The sequence below is a fragment of the Aquarana catesbeiana genome, linkage group LG09, assembly GCF_042186555.1.
Source record: "Aquarana catesbeiana isolate 2022-GZ linkage group LG09, ASM4218655v1, whole genome shotgun sequence".
Classification (NCBI taxonomy): Eukaryota; Metazoa; Chordata; class Amphibia; order Anura; family Ranidae; genus Aquarana; species Aquarana catesbeiana.
In genome coordinates, this window is record NC_133332.1 from 41979919 (window position 1) to 41998244 (window position 18326).

An 18326-nucleotide genomic window follows, 5' to 3' on the forward strand; every position below is an offset into this window, starting at 1 on the left:
AAGATTGAGGGCATATTCTCTACTTTTTGGTCGGGAAAAGTTCCTATCCGAAAATGAGCTAGTCTGTATGCAATTCGAACCTGCAAAAAATCACGCATGCTCGGAAACAATTTGATGCTTGCTTGGAAGCATTGAACTTCATTTTCTGGCTTGTCGTAGTGTTGTACGTAGTGTTGTATGTCACCGCGTTCTTGATGGTCGAAAGTTCAGAGAATTTTTGTGTGACCATGTGTATGCAAGGCAAGCTTGAGTGTCATTCTGTTGGAAAATCCATCCGAGTATTTTGTGAAGGAAATTCCGATCATGTGTACGTGGCATAAGACGACCTTTTACACAAAAAAAAGGTCACAAAGTGGGGGTTGTCTTATACCACCAGCCGCCCACTGGATGTCAGCCCGCCAGATGCTTAGCAAATGTGTGGTAATACTGTATACATACAGTATACACCGCTGAGCCAGTCCCGGCGAGCAATGTATTCTATTAATGAATACAGAGCCTGCTGATATTGGAGTAACGACCTCTGCCAATCCGAGCAGGCTACATACAGTAGCCTGCACAGATTGGCTTTGAGAGTCAGAGAGGCGCGGGCTGATGATGTTACAGCCTCTGCCAATCCGAGCAGGCTTTGTATTCATTAATAGAATACATCGCTCGCCGTGATTGGCTCAGCGGTGTATACTGTATTCTGCAGTGTACCTGGCGCTACTGTACATGAAGTTTTACTGCACATCCAACTCCAGCTCTCCCCTTCATATAGTTATGATTTCTGGTTCTTTGGAGGAGAGGATTCACGGCCATGGTTGCTGGCCATTGTTGCTGCCTACCACTTGTGGGATCTCTGGGACTTGTAGTTCACCAGTTTTCTTTTTTATTTCATAACAGTGATAATACAGTGTTAATACCTGACAGGTTACAATACCTGACAGATTACAGATTAGTGTGAAATGCATAGCATACTAGCTCATTATGAAATACTCACATTTGATCGAAGCCCCTGTAGCCGCCCCCTTACACAGCTCCGGCCGGCGACATCACTCCCGGAGTTACTTCCGGGGATCGCAGGCTCTTGCGCTCTGATTCGCCAGAGCCACAATGATATCACTCCCGCGCATGTACGCGGGAGCCGCCGGTAACGGCAGACTAGCTCAAGCAATGGCACAATCCATGCCAGGTTTAGGAGATATCTGGGGTAGCTACAGGTAAGCCTTATTATAGGCTTACCTGTAGCTGTAAAAACGCTCTAAGTTAAAAAAAAACACTGATAAATGCTTAAAAATGCAGCTCACCAACGTTTAACGTTTTTGATCCATTAAAAAAAAAACGCAAAAAATTGCTAAAAGTGCTAATAAACGCTAAAAACCGCTATTGCAAAAATGTAAAAAACATTGAAAAACTCACTGCAAAGCTACTGGCATTTTTATAACGTTATTTTAATGTCCAGTGTGCATGAGGCCTTAATATACTGCCGTAAAAGTTCACTAATGAACTTCAATATACTGCCGTAAAAGTGCACTATTGCACTTTAATATACTGAAGTAAATGTGCACTAAGGCTCTTCAATATACTGCAGTAAACGTGCGCCAATGCACTTCAATATACTGCAGTAAATGTGCACCAATGCTCTTCAATATACTGCAGTAAATGTGCACCTCAATATACTGAAGTAAATGGTGCACTAACTCAATTCAATATACTGCAGTAAACGTGCACAAACGCACTTCAATATACTACAGTAAACATGCACTAGAACACTTCAATATACTGCAGTAAACGGGCACCAATGCACTCCAATTTACTGCAGTAAATCGCTTCCTGATGGCGTCGTAAGAGGAAGCGTATGTCAAGAAGCATTCCGGTCACGTCACTTCCGGGTCCCGAACTTCCGGTTCACTGTACTACGGTGGTGGAACACACGCTGACCCACGAGTACAGGGCGGCTGGCAATCCCTCACAAGTACTACATGAGAGTGTCCTTAGTACTGGGAGAAGGCACTTTTAAATGTAAGCAGACAATTGGCAACTGTTTATGTGTTATTTTTAAATAAACAGTTTTAAGCTATGGCACCCTTTATATCTTATTTTCAATGGGATATCTTGGTGGAGAGGAGGTTAGTGTATGGAAGGCCACCCTGGTTCATATCCAGTTAATATTCAAGCAAGTCTAAAGACCCACAAAAAAAGCTCAATCTTTTTAGTTAAAGAGGTCATGTCCTTCTAGGAAATAGACATGTGCGGTTCGTTTCATTCCGAATCAAAATTCGGATAAGTTTTCGTTATTCGGAAATTCGGATGTATCCGAGTTTCTGAATTAGAATAGTAACGAATTGAAACTAATCCGAAATGATGAAAAAAAAATTCTGACAAAATTCAAATTTGAATCGTTTTTGAATCATTTTCGAATCCTTTCCGAATTCAAATCGTTTTCAAATTCGAAAAGTTTTCAAATTGTTTTCGAATTTAAACAGTTTTTCAATTTCCAAAGAGAGTTAAATAGAATAGAAAATAAAGGAATAGAATAAAAAAAATATATATGTGTGTGTTTTGCTATTCTATTTCTTTATTTTCTAGTCTATTTTATTCTTTTTGGAAATTGGAAAACTACTTGAATTCGAAAACTATTCAAAAATTTTTCGAATTCAAAAACTTTTCAAATTTGATTTGAAAACTTTTCGAATTTGATTAGAAAACTAATAAACAAAACAAATTCCGAAAACAAAAACGAATTAAATGAATTTAACTAAACTAATTGATGTAAATCGGAACAAAATGAAACGAAAAACATTTTTTCGTTCTGCACATGTCTACTAGGAAATTTAACCACACACATCAGGTGCAAAGCTATCTGCATATGGTGATGGTGTTAAGCTTTGGCAAATATATCACAGAACTCATGGACTTTTAAATGATTTTATATATTCATGTTTTCACCAATTGTTGTATATTTAGTGTTAAATCACAAATTATTAAGCACAGAGCACTTTATTATGTACATCAAGCTGTATATGTTATATATATATATATTTTTTTTTGATTGATTAGTTATTCAAATGAACACATTAGCGCCCCCTACCACTGTCACAAAATACTGCAGTAAATGTCTACTAAGACACTTCAATATATTGCAGTAAACGTGTATTAACGCACTTCAATGTACTGCATTAAAGGTGCATTAACACACTTCAATGTACTGCATTAAAAGTGCAATAACGCACTTCAATATACTGCAGTAAAAGTGCCCTGATGCACTCCTATACTGTAGTAAAACTGCCCTGACACTCTACACTGACACAGTTCAATTTACTGCAGGTAACCTGCCCTGAAACACTAAACTGACACTACAGTAAAAATCAACGGTACCACTACACTCACATTGCATTATCACTATATTCACACTAAATTGATACTTTACACTCACAATAGAATCACAAAAGCACACTATAGCACACTAACTTGCTAGTAGCAATGAACAGAGCCCTGTTCTATCTACTGTATCTGAATTAATGTATCTAAGGAAGAATTATTGATTTACCAACATATAACTCCACTCTCTATCTTAGATGTATTCAATTTTTCTGTAATATATGTAGCTTTGTAAAATTTCTTTATATACCAAGTATTAATTAATGTTTAATATAGATTGGTGATACTAGTATTTTAACCCTAGGTTCAGTAATATGTGTTTTTTAGTGCATTTTGCAGAAACACACTACAGTCCTATGATACAAGTTCGCATCAATGTGTTTTGTGGCCGGTGCATTTATGGAAAGGGTCTGGGATTCTTCCCCGGATTTGTGGGTAATAGACTTCAATGGAATCACACCAAAAACACAATTGTTGTGTTTGTGGTGCGATTTTTGATGTGTTTTGCGTTTTTCAATTTTTCGTTTAAAACACTGTACATAGCTGGTTGCTAAGGAGGGGGCCGGGAAGCCGGACACTGCATCCTTAACAACTGATGAATCATCAGCCATCAGGGGGCTTCCCCGATGAAAGCTAAATGTAAAAAAAAAAATTGCCGGCAAAAAAATTTGCCAAAAAAACAGCATGGGGTTACCCCCCCAGGTCCATACCATGCCCTTCCAGTCTAGTATGGATTCAAAGGGGACCCCCAGGCCAAGATTTAAAAAAAAATGTCCTGGGAGCCCCCCAAAATCCATACCAGACCCTTATCCAAGCATTCTGCCCAGTAGCTCAGGAAATGGAGGGGACGAGGGAGCGAGCACCCCCCCTGGATCATACCAGGCCGCATACCCTAATTATGAGGGGTTTGGCGCTTTGGGGCAGGGGGGCTTGCCCCCATGTTGATGAGGACAAGGGACTCTTCCCGACAACCCTGGCTGGTGGTTGTCAGGGTCTGCGGGCGGGGGGCTTATTGGAATCTGGAAGCCCCCATTAACAAGGGGGCCCCCCAGATCCAGGCCCCCCTATGTGAATGGGTATCGGGTACATCGTACCCCTACCTATTCATCAAAAAAACTGTGAAATGTTAACAAAATGCAAGAGCCGGTTTTTGACAAGTCCTTTATCAATTAAGAAGCCCGGAGCCATTTTCTCCCATAGCAGTCATCTCCCGGAGCCATCATCTCCCAGGGCCATCATTTCCCGGTGTGTCGTCTTCTTCTTGTGTTGTCTTCTTGAGCTGTCTTCTTCCTCGCCATTCTAGGAGGTGAGAGAGATCAGTGTTCATACATACTGTAGTATGAACACACGATCTGTCTCCTCTCCCCTGAGAGAACTGGGATCTGTGTGTTTACACACACACAGATCTCGGTTCTCGCTTTTTCATGAGCGATCGCGGGTGCCCGGTGGTCATCGTGGCCAAAAGCCCCTAGTGGCCAAAAGCCGAAGCGATGTAAGGTAACATAGTTTCGCCCAGCTGTGCCATTCTACTGCAGTAAAACTGCGGCGGCTGGTCGGTAACCAGTTAATATCACTTAAAAATTAGTTGAAATGTATTTTATAGTTTGCATATGGGATATATTAAACATTCAGTAGTGGGTTAAAGCTTGGGACATTTTTTCCATATGTCCTTTTTGGAGATTGGATAATTATGAACAGGTGTCTCGAGCCTGGATATCCCCCTTCGGGCTGCATATAATTCGACGTACTGGTGTCCCGCATGAGCTTCATATCCCCAGACGACGTCTGTTATGGAGAAGCGCATTGGGAGGGGCCTCACACGTGACGTTATTTCGCACGTCGGGTTGAATACTCGGGCCTGCTGACCATTTATAACACATGCTGTGTAATTTCATGCTGATTTTAAGTGCATTTTCATTGTTTTATTAAAATTATTCTGTGAAATAATACACTATGTGGACCTCTCTTTGTATTCTAATCCCTTCCTTGGAGTCTATTTTGGCTTAGGAGTTCGGGACATTTTTGCACTCTGGATCGTGGTACATGTGGCTGCTGTGCAGCAAGGCGTTTAATGATCTCTTTGTGGATCAGAACATTTGGTAAGGAGCTCTTTTAACCATTTGTGGTGATATGCTTTTGGGAGCACTTTTCATGGTGGTACACATTATTACTATTTTTCACCGCAAGAGAGAAGTGTGGATGTTCTTGAAATTAGCATTGTTTGCACTTTATTAATAATGCTCTGCACAGTATTTTTTGCACATCAATTATGGACTTTATATTTTACATATATATATATATATATATATATATATATATATATATATATATATATATATATATATATATATATATATTATATGAGTTGAGTATATGTTCAATGTATTTTTATTGAGTTTATTATGAGATATATTGATGCACATTTTATTAATTATATATGGATGGTGCACTTTAGAATATTATTTGTTGTATAGTTTATTACATAGTCTTACCGGATTGGAGGTTCTAATGCAGCAGTCTTTTATGTATAATTTTCTTTAACACAATTGAGTTTGTTTACTAAGTGGATAAGGAAATTTTTTAGCAAGTGCACGAACATACACTATATTGTCAAAAGTATTGGGACAGCTGCCTTTTCATGACCTTTAATGGCATCCCAGTGTTAGTCCGTAGGGTTCAATATTGAGTTGGCCCACCCTTTGCAGCTATAACAGCTTCAACTCTTCTGGGAAGGCTGTCCACAAGGTTTAGGAGTGTGTCTATGGGAATATTTGACTATTCTTCCAGAAGCGCATTTGTGAGGTGAGGCACTGATGTTCGATAAGAAGGTCTGGCTTGCTGTTCTTTTGGGTTGAGTTCAGGACTCTGTGCAGGCCAGTCAAGTTCCTCCAGCCCAAATTCGCTTATCCATGTCTTTATGGACCTTCCTTTGTGCACTGGTCCAAATCATTTGGTGGAGGGGGGATTATGGTATAGGGTTGTTTTTCAGGGGTTGGGCTTGGCCCCTTAGTTCCAGTGAAGGGAACTCTTATTCTGCGTACACACGAGCGGACTTTTCAACCGGACTGGTTTGACGAACCGAGTCCGGCGGACAATCCGATCGTGTGTGGGCTTCATCGGACCTTCAGCTGACTTTTCCAGTCGAAAATCTGACGGACTTTAGATTTGAAACATGCTTCAAATCTTTACGTCGTAACTCCGCCGGACCCAGTTCCTATAGAAAAGTCCGCTTGTCTGTATGTTAGTATGACAGACAAAAAACCACGCTAGGGCAGCTATTGGCTACTGGCTATCAACTTCCTTATTTTAGTCCAGTCGTACGTCATCACGTACGAATCCGTCAGACTTTGGTGTGATTGTGTATAGGCAAGTCCGTTTATTCGGAAAGTCCATTGGAAGTCGGTCGAAAGTCCGTCGCATAGTCCATCGGACCAGTCCGGTCGAAAAGTCCGCTTGTGTGTACAGGTCATTATGGCGTCAGCATACCAATACATTTTGGACAATTTCATGCTCCCAACTTTGTGGGAACAGTTTAAGGATGGCCCTTTCCTGTTCCAACATGACTGTACACCAGTGCACAAAGCAAAGTCCATAAAGATATGAATCTTTGGAATGAGTTTGGGGTGGAGGAACTTGACTGGCCTGCACAGTCCTGACCTCAAACCGATAGAACACCTTTGGGATGAATTAGAGCGGAGACTGCAAGCCAGGCCTTCTCATTCATCAGTGCCTGACCTCACAAATGCTCTTCTCGAACAGTGGTCAAACATTCCCATAGACACACTCCTAAACCTTGTGGACAGCTTTCCCAGAAGAGTTGAAGCTGTTATAGCTGCAAAGGGTGGACCAACTCAATATTGAACCCTACGGACTAAGACTGGGATGCCATAAAAGTTCACGTGTGTAAAGGTAGGTGTCCCAATACTTTTGACAATATAGTGTATTTTGGTTACAAATTGTTTATGATACTCAGTGCTTTAAGAAAGGGTTAAGATATTTTTTTATTTAGGAACTTGACATCAACACATATAGTTACACCAATGCATACCATCCTAAAGTTTGAATGTATTACTGCTTAAATTAACTGAGAACCCATCCACCTCAGGTTCCTATCTAATCCAGGCCTGGGCAGGATGCTCCTCTTCTTCGGATGACTATGAGGGCCTCACTTACAGAGTGGCTAAAGATGGAGAAGATCTGATGTACTTAAATGTCAAAGAAGGAGTGTGGGTGGCTGGGAATGCCTCTCATTCTCAGGGTTTTCAGAGGATCCTGAAGAAGGAAAAGGCTATAACTGAGACCATTATTAACATATTGATGATCTACTGCCCTTCGCTGGCTGCCGTATATTCAGCTTTGGGGAGGGAAACTTTTGCAAGAAAGAGTAAGTATCAACTGTGGATATTTAAAACAGATGTCCTGGGAAAACGTTTGAAATCACATCTTTAAGCTTTTGTTTTTTTTCCAATGGATTCCCTATATTTCTTTCTGAGTGTTTCAACATCTCTAAAATAGAGACATTTATGATTTCATTTCAACCAGAGCATTTTAAAATGGTTAAAGAAAAGAGGACCTTATTTATCTATCATTTTTGTACAAACACGACACATTGAATACAGCTGAATTTCAATTATAAGCCCCGGGGTATTTTGTCACCTCATTGTCCTTTTTCTGACGTTCTTTTTTTAATACTTCTCACCATGAGATTACAATCTTTTTTTAAAATATCTACTAGTACCACTGTTTAGGCTACTTTGACTGCACGATTTTAAGACGTAGTGCATCTGAAACATCTGATGGAGCTGATTGCAAAGGTACCTCTTGGTTTACATCCTTGGGGAATGGAAAAGCCAAAAGAAAAGTATGGGGGCTTCCATGTACTACTTGCCTAGTTGTGCCTGGCTTCAATATTCTTAAAGTGTATCTATGGTCAAAATGTAAAATCAAATATTAATTTCCACATTGTATTTCAATTATCTTGAGCCTACTCCTATTAATCTGAATAATCTTGAAGTTTGTAAACTTACTTTGGGAAGATCCTCACACTTTTACTTCCTTGAATACTGTGACACGTAGTCACTATGCCCTGTGAGTAGGAATTGCTGTGTCACAGATTTCACATATCCTGCCTCCTGTAATAAGGAGGTGCTGAGAGGGGGAGTTTCAGGAGGCGAAGTTAACACGGGAATCAGTTAGTGGGCAGCAAAGTACCATGGGATATGTAGTCCTTAGAAACTAAAAGTAAACAGCTGAGGAGAAGTTGCAAAGCATGCGGGGAATCCAGGAAATTATGGAAAGAGATGACCAGCAGACAGTCAGTGCTGTACAAATATCATATTGCACAAATATCATGTGACATATTGCTACAATCACCATTCTATTCTTCAGGAAAATGTATAATGTTTTGGTGGTTATAAGCAATTTTCTAGCAAAAATGCAGATTTCTACATGTACGTGAGGATTGTCAAAATTGGCCTAGTAGTCAAGGGGTTAACAGCCACTACCTGGCTCTTTCGTATATTGAGGAGCAGGTGACCTTACTTTGCTGTCACAATGTTTGGGCCTAACAGCCAGTCCCTAGGTCCAAGCACTGTTACATGTCTGAGGAAGTGACATCATGGCTCCCCAAGGTTGCTGACAGCCATTTCAGTGCCAGCTTCAGAGGAGAAAGGAGCACTAGAGGAATACTGGAAAGGTGAGTAAAAAGGGGTTGGGGCCTTTGCATAGACACTGCCATTTTGCTCTGCATAGGTAAGGTGACAGTGTCTCTACCTTTATATGTGTTACCGTTGACTAACTGAAAGCTCCCGATCACTCATTGCGATTGGGGGTTTTCGGACCATGTAACCCCCGTGACAGCCAATCATGGTGGTCATGTGATCTTAAGCCTCGCTTTGCCTCCGGCGCCATGAACCTCTTAAAGGGCCGGAGGCACCGGCACTAAGAGGTTAAGAGGGCATTGAAGACAGCATGTATACAACATCCAAGGAACTAACATTCTGAAGGAGGAAGAAGTTAGCAATGGCAGCCCTCATACTTTTCTCATGAAAGAGCCAGGCTTTCCTCCCTCTTCTCTTAGGGCTAGTCCACACTAGGGTGAATTGTAGTAATGCATGTGTCACAATGCATTTTATTTTACAGTGCACATTGTGTATTGCAGTGTGCTGTGGTGTGTGCTACAGCTTTTTGGGGATGCCATACAAAGGCATCATATCGCCTTGGACTGTGCTTGGTGCATTGCTGTAATGCTAATGTTTAACAGCACATATCTGTAACATAATAGTGTGAGTAGGAACTAACTTAAAGGGGTTGTAAAGGTGTTTTTTTTTTTTTTTTAAAATAACAAACATGTCATACTTACCTTCACTGTGCAGCTCGTTCTGCACAGAGTGGCCCCGAACCTGGTCTTCTGGGGTCCCTCGGCGGCTGTCTCAGCTCCTCCCCGCAAGCATTTACCACCTTCATGCGAGCTCTCTCGCACGGTGGTGAGTGCTTGCGGGCGCGCTCCCGTGATACAGCCGGCGGCTATAGCCGCTCGCTGTATCACTCGGCCCCGCCCCCCGGCGCGCCGCGTCATCGGATGTGATTGACAGCAGCGCGAGCCAATGGCTGCGCTGCTTTCAATCCATCCACTGCAGCCAATCAGCGGCCAGGGTGAGCGGAGGAACAGATGTCGGGAACGCGAAGCTGACTTTCGAGGCGTCAGGTAAGTAAAACGGGGGGGCTGGGGGCGGCGGTTCTGTCAGAAGTTTTTTCACCTTAATGCATAGAATGCATTAAGGTGAAAAAACTTTTACCTTTACAACCCCTTTAATGTACTAAAGTTCACCTCAATCAGGTATAACTCTCATAGAGCACTGTTATGTATGGCTAGAGGTGCTGAAGGGCCCAATTTCACCAGAAAATTGTGCTGCCAGTAAATTGAAGGGCATCCATTGAAGAGAGCAAGGCTTTATAGAAATGTTTCTTAAATTATAGGTCACGACCCAAGTTGTGTTGTGGGTATGCATAGGATGGGTTGCCAACTGACTTTGTGTCCTTCTCCCCAGATTGCCAAAGCTGTTGCCCAAGGGTGGCTCCATTGCTCCTCAATAGAGTGGAGACACCCTAATTCAGGTTATACAACCAGTAGGCCAAAAAAACAAAATATAACGATTGCTCCATCCACACAAATCTAACTATGTAACATTTTCAGTAGAGAGGGGTAACCACTTCTATTGTCTTTTTTGTCCTTAGAGTTCAAATTTCAAGGATGGAGGCCAGCAGTGGAAGTTTCTGTATTTCTCTAATGACTTTTAAGAGAATTGTATGAAAAGCCTTTTTTATTTAGCTTTGGACAAAGTACCGTATATACTCGAGTATAATGGGTGGGTAGGAACCGCGATTCAAACAAATAAATTATAAGTGATTCAATGAAAGATCACATAAATAATAAAGAAAAAAAACAAAGCATAACCATGTGATAATATGAAATAACACATCAGTGAAAAAATGAAGTCCAAATCCGTGAATTCAAAAAAATGTCCAATAAAAAAATATTCTTTCCAGTAACACCACGTGAAAAAAATCCACCACCGGATAAGTTGAATGCTTACCAGCGGCAAGCTAAGAAACAGCTTGTAAATAACCAGACCCCTAATTGTAGTACCGTCCTGTTACAATCCACAATGTGGGGAGAGGATGGACAGGATAGCCAGGCAAATCAGGCAGAACAGGGTAACTCCGTCCAACAGGTCAATATGCAGGCAACAGGGAGGACCTGGATTGCATCTTCAATAAACACAACAGCTTGTTTTAAATAAAGACGATCACATACAGCACCATTGCTGTCCCGGGGCCCCCCATGTCCACAGGAAGAAGCACTCGAGTATAAACCGAGATTTTCAGCCCTTTTTTTAGGCTGAAAGTGCCCCCCTCGGCTTATACTCGAGTCATCGCCGTCTGCCTACATGATCAGAGTGTCATGCAGACAGACGGCGGCCATTCCACTGTTCAAAAGCCATGCCTCCTCCTCGTGAATGTGATAGGCAGAACACTCAATTTCCCAGCAGTCAGTGTTCAGCCTATCACGGACATCCTCTCATCCTCGTCCGTGGTATGAGGATGAGCGGATGTCCGTGATAGGCTGAAAGCTGACTGCTGGGAAATTGAGTGTTCTGCCTATCACAGGCGAGGAGGAGGCGTGGCTTTTGAACACTGGAATGGCCGCCGAAAGTTATTATGACACGTTGATCGGTGGATGCAGAGCGGCACACAGAGGATGCAGATCTCCACACGGAGGCTGCAGATCGCCACACGGAGGCATGCACAGGACACAGGTAGGCTGCACAGGACACAGGTAGGCTGCACAGGACACAGGTAGGCTGCACAGGGAGGCATGCAGCTGCAGATGGGCATTGTTGACCCTTTTTTTCCACTTACACCCTTGGCTTATACTCGGGTCAATACGTTTTCCCATTTTTTTTGTGGTAAATTAGGGGCCTCGGCTTATATTTGGATCGACTTATACTTGAGTATATGTGATATGCTTTTTCCTTTGCCCTCTGTATGCCAAGTTTCCCTTCAATTTCTCTCTTGGAGACGCAACAAGAGGTGAATGGAGAGTTCAACAAAGTGAATGGAAATTCCCTCTTAGACAGTTGTCTTGGAAAGAGACATCCCTTTCTACTTACCACCTGTAAGGATGACAAATGTAAAACTGTAGGTTTCCCCGTCTGGGACTATCTATCCCCGTGACAATGGTCACCCAATTAAATAAAGAGTGGGAATCATAGACATTGTATCCGAATGTAGAAAAAAATCTTGGCTGTAGATAATCGTTAAATTTTAAATTAAATACCGTATTTATCGGCGTATAACACGCGCCGGCGTATAACACGCACCCCAATATTTAAAACTACACGCTATGTGAATGTCGGCGGCGATCGCAGCGATCGCTCTGATAGATCACAAAATAGCGGGGATCGGCGTATAACACACACCCACGATTTTCCCCTGATCTTAAGGGGAAAAAAGTGCGTGTTATACGCCGATAAATACGGTAATATATACCAAATATTTGTCCCTATTTATTGGCCGTACATGTCCTTCCTGCTTTATGTTAGATGGAAATGGCTATTCTCAAACAGATCACATACTGTATGTGCCTTTACCAGTGTCATTCTTTAACTGACTTTTCTCCATATATCTCAGTCCAGCCACAGGTCTACATCACCAAGACTTTTAACCCTGACAAAGTCATCTGTATGGTGACCGGCTTCTATCCAAAACCAATCAATGTAGGCTTGTGGAAGGAGAACAAAATGGAGGATGCAATATCAACTATGACTCTACCGAATGGAGATGGGACTTACCAGATAACAGTGCTGATAAATGTACATTTTCTAGAACAGAAAAGTGTCTACTGCCGAGTAGAGCATAGCAGCTTGAAAGAACCACTCATAGTACATCTGAGTAAGTAATTTGTAAAGTACTGAAATGCAAAAATTTACTAGAAAAAAATATATGGAAATTATGACATTTGGTAAATATGGGTGTAGGCAGGTGCAGGCATTCTTCCTGCCTGTAGGAGGCACTGTGCCAATGCTATTTTGAAAATGGGGTCTGATAAGGAAAATTGTCCCCTTATGGACTCCATTAGTCCCCTGGGTGCCTGATTTGATCCCAAATTCCCACCAGAGTTCACACAATAACCTTAATGAGGGAGCCTTTAAATAAGGGATCCCAGGTCATTTGGGCATGGTTTAAGCAAGTGGAAGGTTAAGGAAAGGACCAGCTGGTTAAGAACAGTGCTTAGCACAGGGAAAGGTTCCTGGTGAGTGGAAGTAGTAGGGAACACTAAGGAACATTATTACTATCCCTCACAGTGAGCCAGTTCAGCTGTGGTTATACAAGGAACTATTGTCTCTCCAGCAGAGGCCAGACTCCGGTAACCTTACCATGAAATCACACTACAGAAGCTGTACTGAAACTGCTATGTTGTCCAGTATGTTATACTGTTATCTTATTGTGATTGCTATAATCACCATACAGTTTAATACACTGCTGAATGACCTGTGTGTGTGTCAGGAAGGACATTCCAGCAGACAGGATGGTTCTTCTAGACAGCGTTCTGTGCTTAGGCACAGGCTAATTCGTATTTCTGTTCATGCTAACAGATATTGTTCACGTGCTCATGCATGCGCACAGACGCACATTCATGCATATGTGCGCTCATCTATTGCTCGCATTACCACCAAGCAGACTATTTAATCTGAGCTTGTGCTATGCTTCAGTGCTGTCTTGTTCACAGCGTTCCTGTGCATACCTGCAACCTGTTACTCTGCATCTGACTACTGTAACCGACCCGGCTTGTCTTGACTACTCCTGAACTCTTCCTGCATTGATCTCGGCTTGCATCTTACCACGCTTCTGCCTATTTCTCTTCTTGCTGCTTCACTATTCATCTGCACCTGAGCTGTCTGCCTGTGTATGACCCAGTTTGTCTGACTTTGCTTCTGTCCCCATCGCTGTTGGACTGCCTGCTGTGAGGCTCTGCCTATATTCTACTGATGCTGCTCACTGCCAGTCTGCTACCAGCAGAAGCCTGTTCGCTATCACCAGTAACAGCCTGCTCCTGTCTCTTGCTTACCGGTGTCCATCCGGCACTCCTGCTCCACTGCGGTCTACTGATGGTCTTCCCCTGCTTGATCCCAATGCCCTGTACACACGGTCGGACATTGATCAGACATTCCGACAACAAAATCCATGGATTTTTTCCGACGGATGTTGGCTCAAACTTGTCTTGCATACACACGGTCACACAAAGTTGTCGGAAAATCTGATCGTTCTGAACGCGGTGACGTAAAACACGTAAGTCGGGACTATAAACAGGGCAGTAGCCAATAGCTTTCGTCTCTTAATTTATTCTGAGCATGCTTGGCACTTTGTGCATCGGATTTGTGTACACATGATCAGAATTTCCGACAACTGATTTTGTTGTCGGAAAATTTTATAGCAAGCTCTCAAACTTTGTGTCGGAAATTCCTATGGAAAATGTGTGATGGAGCCCACACACGGTCGGAATATCCGACAACAAGGTCCTATCACACATCTTCCATCGGAACATCCTATCGTGTGTACAGGGCATTAGAGTCTATTCAGCACTGCTGCTAGCAAGACCAATAGGCATTCATGCCGCTCTGTACTCCTGCACTACCTGTCTGCTCTATCAGGGGCCCAGAGTCAGGGGTGTAAGAAAGGCCTTCCTCTTCGTTAGGGATGGGCTTTATGTTCGGGTCGAACATGAGTTCAACTCGAACATTGGCTGTTCGCCGTACAGTGAACAATTTGGGGTGTTCGTGGCAAATTCGAAAGCCGCTGAACACCATTTAAAAGTCTATGAGAGAAATCAAAAGTGCTAATTTTAAAGGCTAATATGCATGGTATTGTCATAAAAAGTGTTTGGGGACCTGGGTCCTGCCCCAGGGGACATGTATCAATGCAAAAAAAAGTTTTAAAAATGGCTGTTTTTTCGGGAGCAGTGATTTTAATAATGCTTATAGTGAAACGATAAAAGTGTAATATTCCTTTAAATTTCATACCTGTTGGGTGTCTATAGTATACCTGTAAAGGGGCGCATGTTTCCCGTGTTTAGAACAGTCTGACAGCAAAATGACATTTCTAAAGGAAAAAAAGTCATGTAAAACTACTATCGCTAACGCTGGCTATAATGAATTGTCGGTCCGGCAATACACATAAAAGTTCATTGATAAAAATAGCATAAAATTTCCCCACAGGGGAACGCCAAACCAAGATTAAAAAAAAAAAATGCGTGGGGATCCCCCTAAATTCCATACCAGGCCCTTCAGGTCTGGTATGGATATTAAGGGGAACCCTGCGCCAGAATTAAAAAAAAATGCCGTGGGGGTCTTCCTCAAAATCCATATCAGACCCTTCAGGTCTAGTATGGATTTTAAGGGGAACCCCGCGCCAAAATTAAAAAAAAAAATGGGGTGGGGTCCCCCCAAAAATACATACCAGACCCTTATCCAAGCACACAACCTGGTAGGCCGCAGCCAAACAGGGGGGGACGAGAGAGCGCCCCCCCCCTCCTGAACCGTACCAGGCCACATGCCCTCAACATTGGGAGGGTGCTTTGGAGTAGATGGGGATGGGGAGAAGGGCTTCATCCCCACAACCCTTGCCCGGTGATTGTGGGGGTCTGCGGGCGGGGGGCTTATCAGAATTTGGAAGCCCCCTTTAACAAGGTTACCCGCCCCCCCGTATGAATTGGTATTGGGGTACAAATGTACACCTACCATTTCATTAAAAAAGTGCCAAAAAGGTTAAAAAACACAAGAGATGGTTTTTGACAAGTCCTTTATTAATTTCTACTTCTTTCCGCTTCTTCTTCCATCTTCTTTCTTCCGGTCTTTCTTCGGTGTTCTTCTTCTTCCTTCATCTTCTTCTTCTCCATCTTCTTCTTCCTCCGCTCTTCTCGTCCCGTATCTTCCTCCAGCTTCTTCTCCGATCCGTCCGCACGATCCGCCTCAGTGGGAGTCTTCCCCATGTGACGCTTCGGTTCTTCTGACACTTCTTATATAACGAGGGCGGGGCCACCCGGTGACCCCGCCCTCCTCTGCCGCACGTGGACTTCACAGGGACTTCCCTAAGGCTTTCCCTGTGTTGTCAGAGGGGGCGGGGTCACCCGTTTACGTAACCGGGTGGCTACCCCAAAGCACCCTCCCAATGTTGAAGGCATGTGGCCTGGTACGGTTCAGGAGGGGGGGGCGCTCTCTCGTCCCCACCTCTTTTCCTGCAGCCTGCCAGGTTGCGTGCTCAGATAGGGGTCTGGTATGGATTTTTTGGGGGACCCCACGCCATTTTTTTTAAATTTTGGCACGGTGTTCCCCTTAATATCCATACCAGACTTGAAGGGCATGATATGGAATTTAGGGGGACCCCACACATTTTTTTTTTTTAAATTTTGGTTCTGTGGGGAAATTCCATGCCGTTTTTATCAATGAACGGTGCTAGCGATAGTAGTTTTACATGACTTTTTTTCCTTTAGAAATGTCATTTTGCTGTCAGACTGTTCTAAACATGGGAAACATGCGCCCCTTTGCAGGCATACTATAAACACCCCCCAAGTATGAAATTTAAAGGAATATTACACTTTTATTGTTTCACTTTAAGCATTATAAAAATCACTGCTCCCGAAAAAATGGCCATTTTTAAAACTTCTTTTTGCATTAATACATATCCCCTGGGGCAGGACCCAGGTCCCCAAACACTTTTTATGACAATAACTTGCATATAAGCCTTTAAAATGAGCACTTTTGATTATTCATGTTCAAGTCCCATAGACTTTAACGGTGTTCGCGCGTTCAAACAAATTTTTTGCCTGTTGGCATGTTCTGGATGCGAACTGAACCGGGGGTGTTCGGCTCATCCCTACTCATCGTATCAGTCTTTTCCACCAGGTAGGTGACAGTGTGGTTGAGAGCTTGATAATCTATCTCCTAATATAAATAGCAGGAGGGTCTGGGCTCAGTTAAGCTAGTGTTATTTGTACATGTAAAAGAAAACAAGGACAGAGGGCACACCAGCCTTGCACATTACACTTGCAACACAGAAAATGTATTAAGAATAAAATAATATACTCACAAACAAGTGTTAAAATCAAGCAATTATGCAAAGTCCATCATCCGGCAGGATCTGCTGACCAGTAGACTTGGGGTATTTAACAAACATGTTATACTTGTGGTAATACTTCTTTTTTAAAGTTTATATGAGATTTTAGTGATTGGGTTCAAATACCTTAAAACGGAGTTCCACCCAAAAGTGGAACTTCTGCTCATTTGTCTCCTCCCTCTTCTGGTGCCACATTTGGCACCTTTCGGGGGGGTGGGGGGGTGGGAGCCGATATCTGTCTTTGATAGGTATCCTGTCCCCACTTCCGGGAGTCCGGGCAGAAGGAGAGCGCATCGGTGCCTCGCGCATGCGCAGTAGAACCGGTGTAAAGCTGTAAAGCTACACTACCATGTTCCCTTACCCGCAATGGCGGCGGCAACACCCTACAGCTGATGGAAACATCAGCTTCAGTGCCGACATCGCTGGACTCCAGGACAGGTAAGTGTCCTATTATTAAAAGTCAGCAGCTGCAGTATGTGTAGCTGCTGGCTTTTAATTTTTGCAGGGGTGGGTGGACCTCCACTTTAAGTGAACTTCATGTAATGTTTCCTTTTTTGTTGTAGTAGTTTTTCTTATTTAGCCCGGCATTACATTTTAACATTTTTTTTACCCAATTTCATCACCTCTGCAGATAAGGAACATCACAATCTGATCGGGCTGGTCGTAGGAACAACAGTTGCTGTCGTGGTGTGTGTGTTTGGACTGGCGTGCTTTGTGTATAAGTTGTATAAAAAGCACAAGTAGGATATCATCATCAAGAAAAATAAATGTTTTACAGTGCAAAACATCCCTTGAAATCCACACTCATCACCAAACACTAGAAGTATGACTTCACAAGATCATCCCTTGATTTTAGTTATCCACTCAAACAACATTTTTAAAAATATAATTGTATGTGTAAATTACATTTTTCAGTCTGTAGTGCATGATAATTTTTTCTTTCCTTTTAATAAGAATATTTGGCTTTGTCTATGTTGTTATATTTCCTTCTTTATCTTCTAAATTGTTACTGGAGATGATGCTAAAATGTTGCATTGCTTGCAAAAAATCGGCAGATACCTGTCACGCTTACCAATAACGCAGGTGGTCAGACACTATAGCTACCTTCTGTGTTCTCCACCAATAGCAGCCCCCTTTCCCATAAGGCAAGCAGGCCTACTGGTACTCAGTTGCCCACAGGTCTTATACACAATTCTATAGTGCCTGGCCATCACTCCGGGGCAAGCGCAAACTGAAAAAAGCAAACAGGTACTTTCGGTTGGCAGACAGGCAGAATGGTACAGTGACAGTCC

General features: G+C 42.7%; 1 protein-coding gene across 1 annotated transcript in view; it reads left to right on the plus strand.

Moving 5' to 3' along the window:
- Nucleotides 1–18004, plus strand: part of LOC141107546 (T-cell surface glycoprotein CD1a-like) — a 39341-nt gene extending 21337 nt beyond the window's left edge. Inside the window, exons 3-5 of the mRNA XM_073598360.1 lie at nucleotides 7466–7744; nucleotides 12553–12813; nucleotides 17666–18004. Coding sequence (XP_073454461.1) covers nucleotides 7466–7744; nucleotides 12553–12813; nucleotides 17666–17778 — 653 coding nt within the window. The 3' untranslated portion in view covers nucleotides 17779–18004. The remainder of the gene's footprint in view (nucleotides 1–7465; nucleotides 7745–12552; nucleotides 12814–17665) is intronic.
- The last annotated feature ends 322 nt before the right edge of the window (nucleotides 18005–18326 follow it).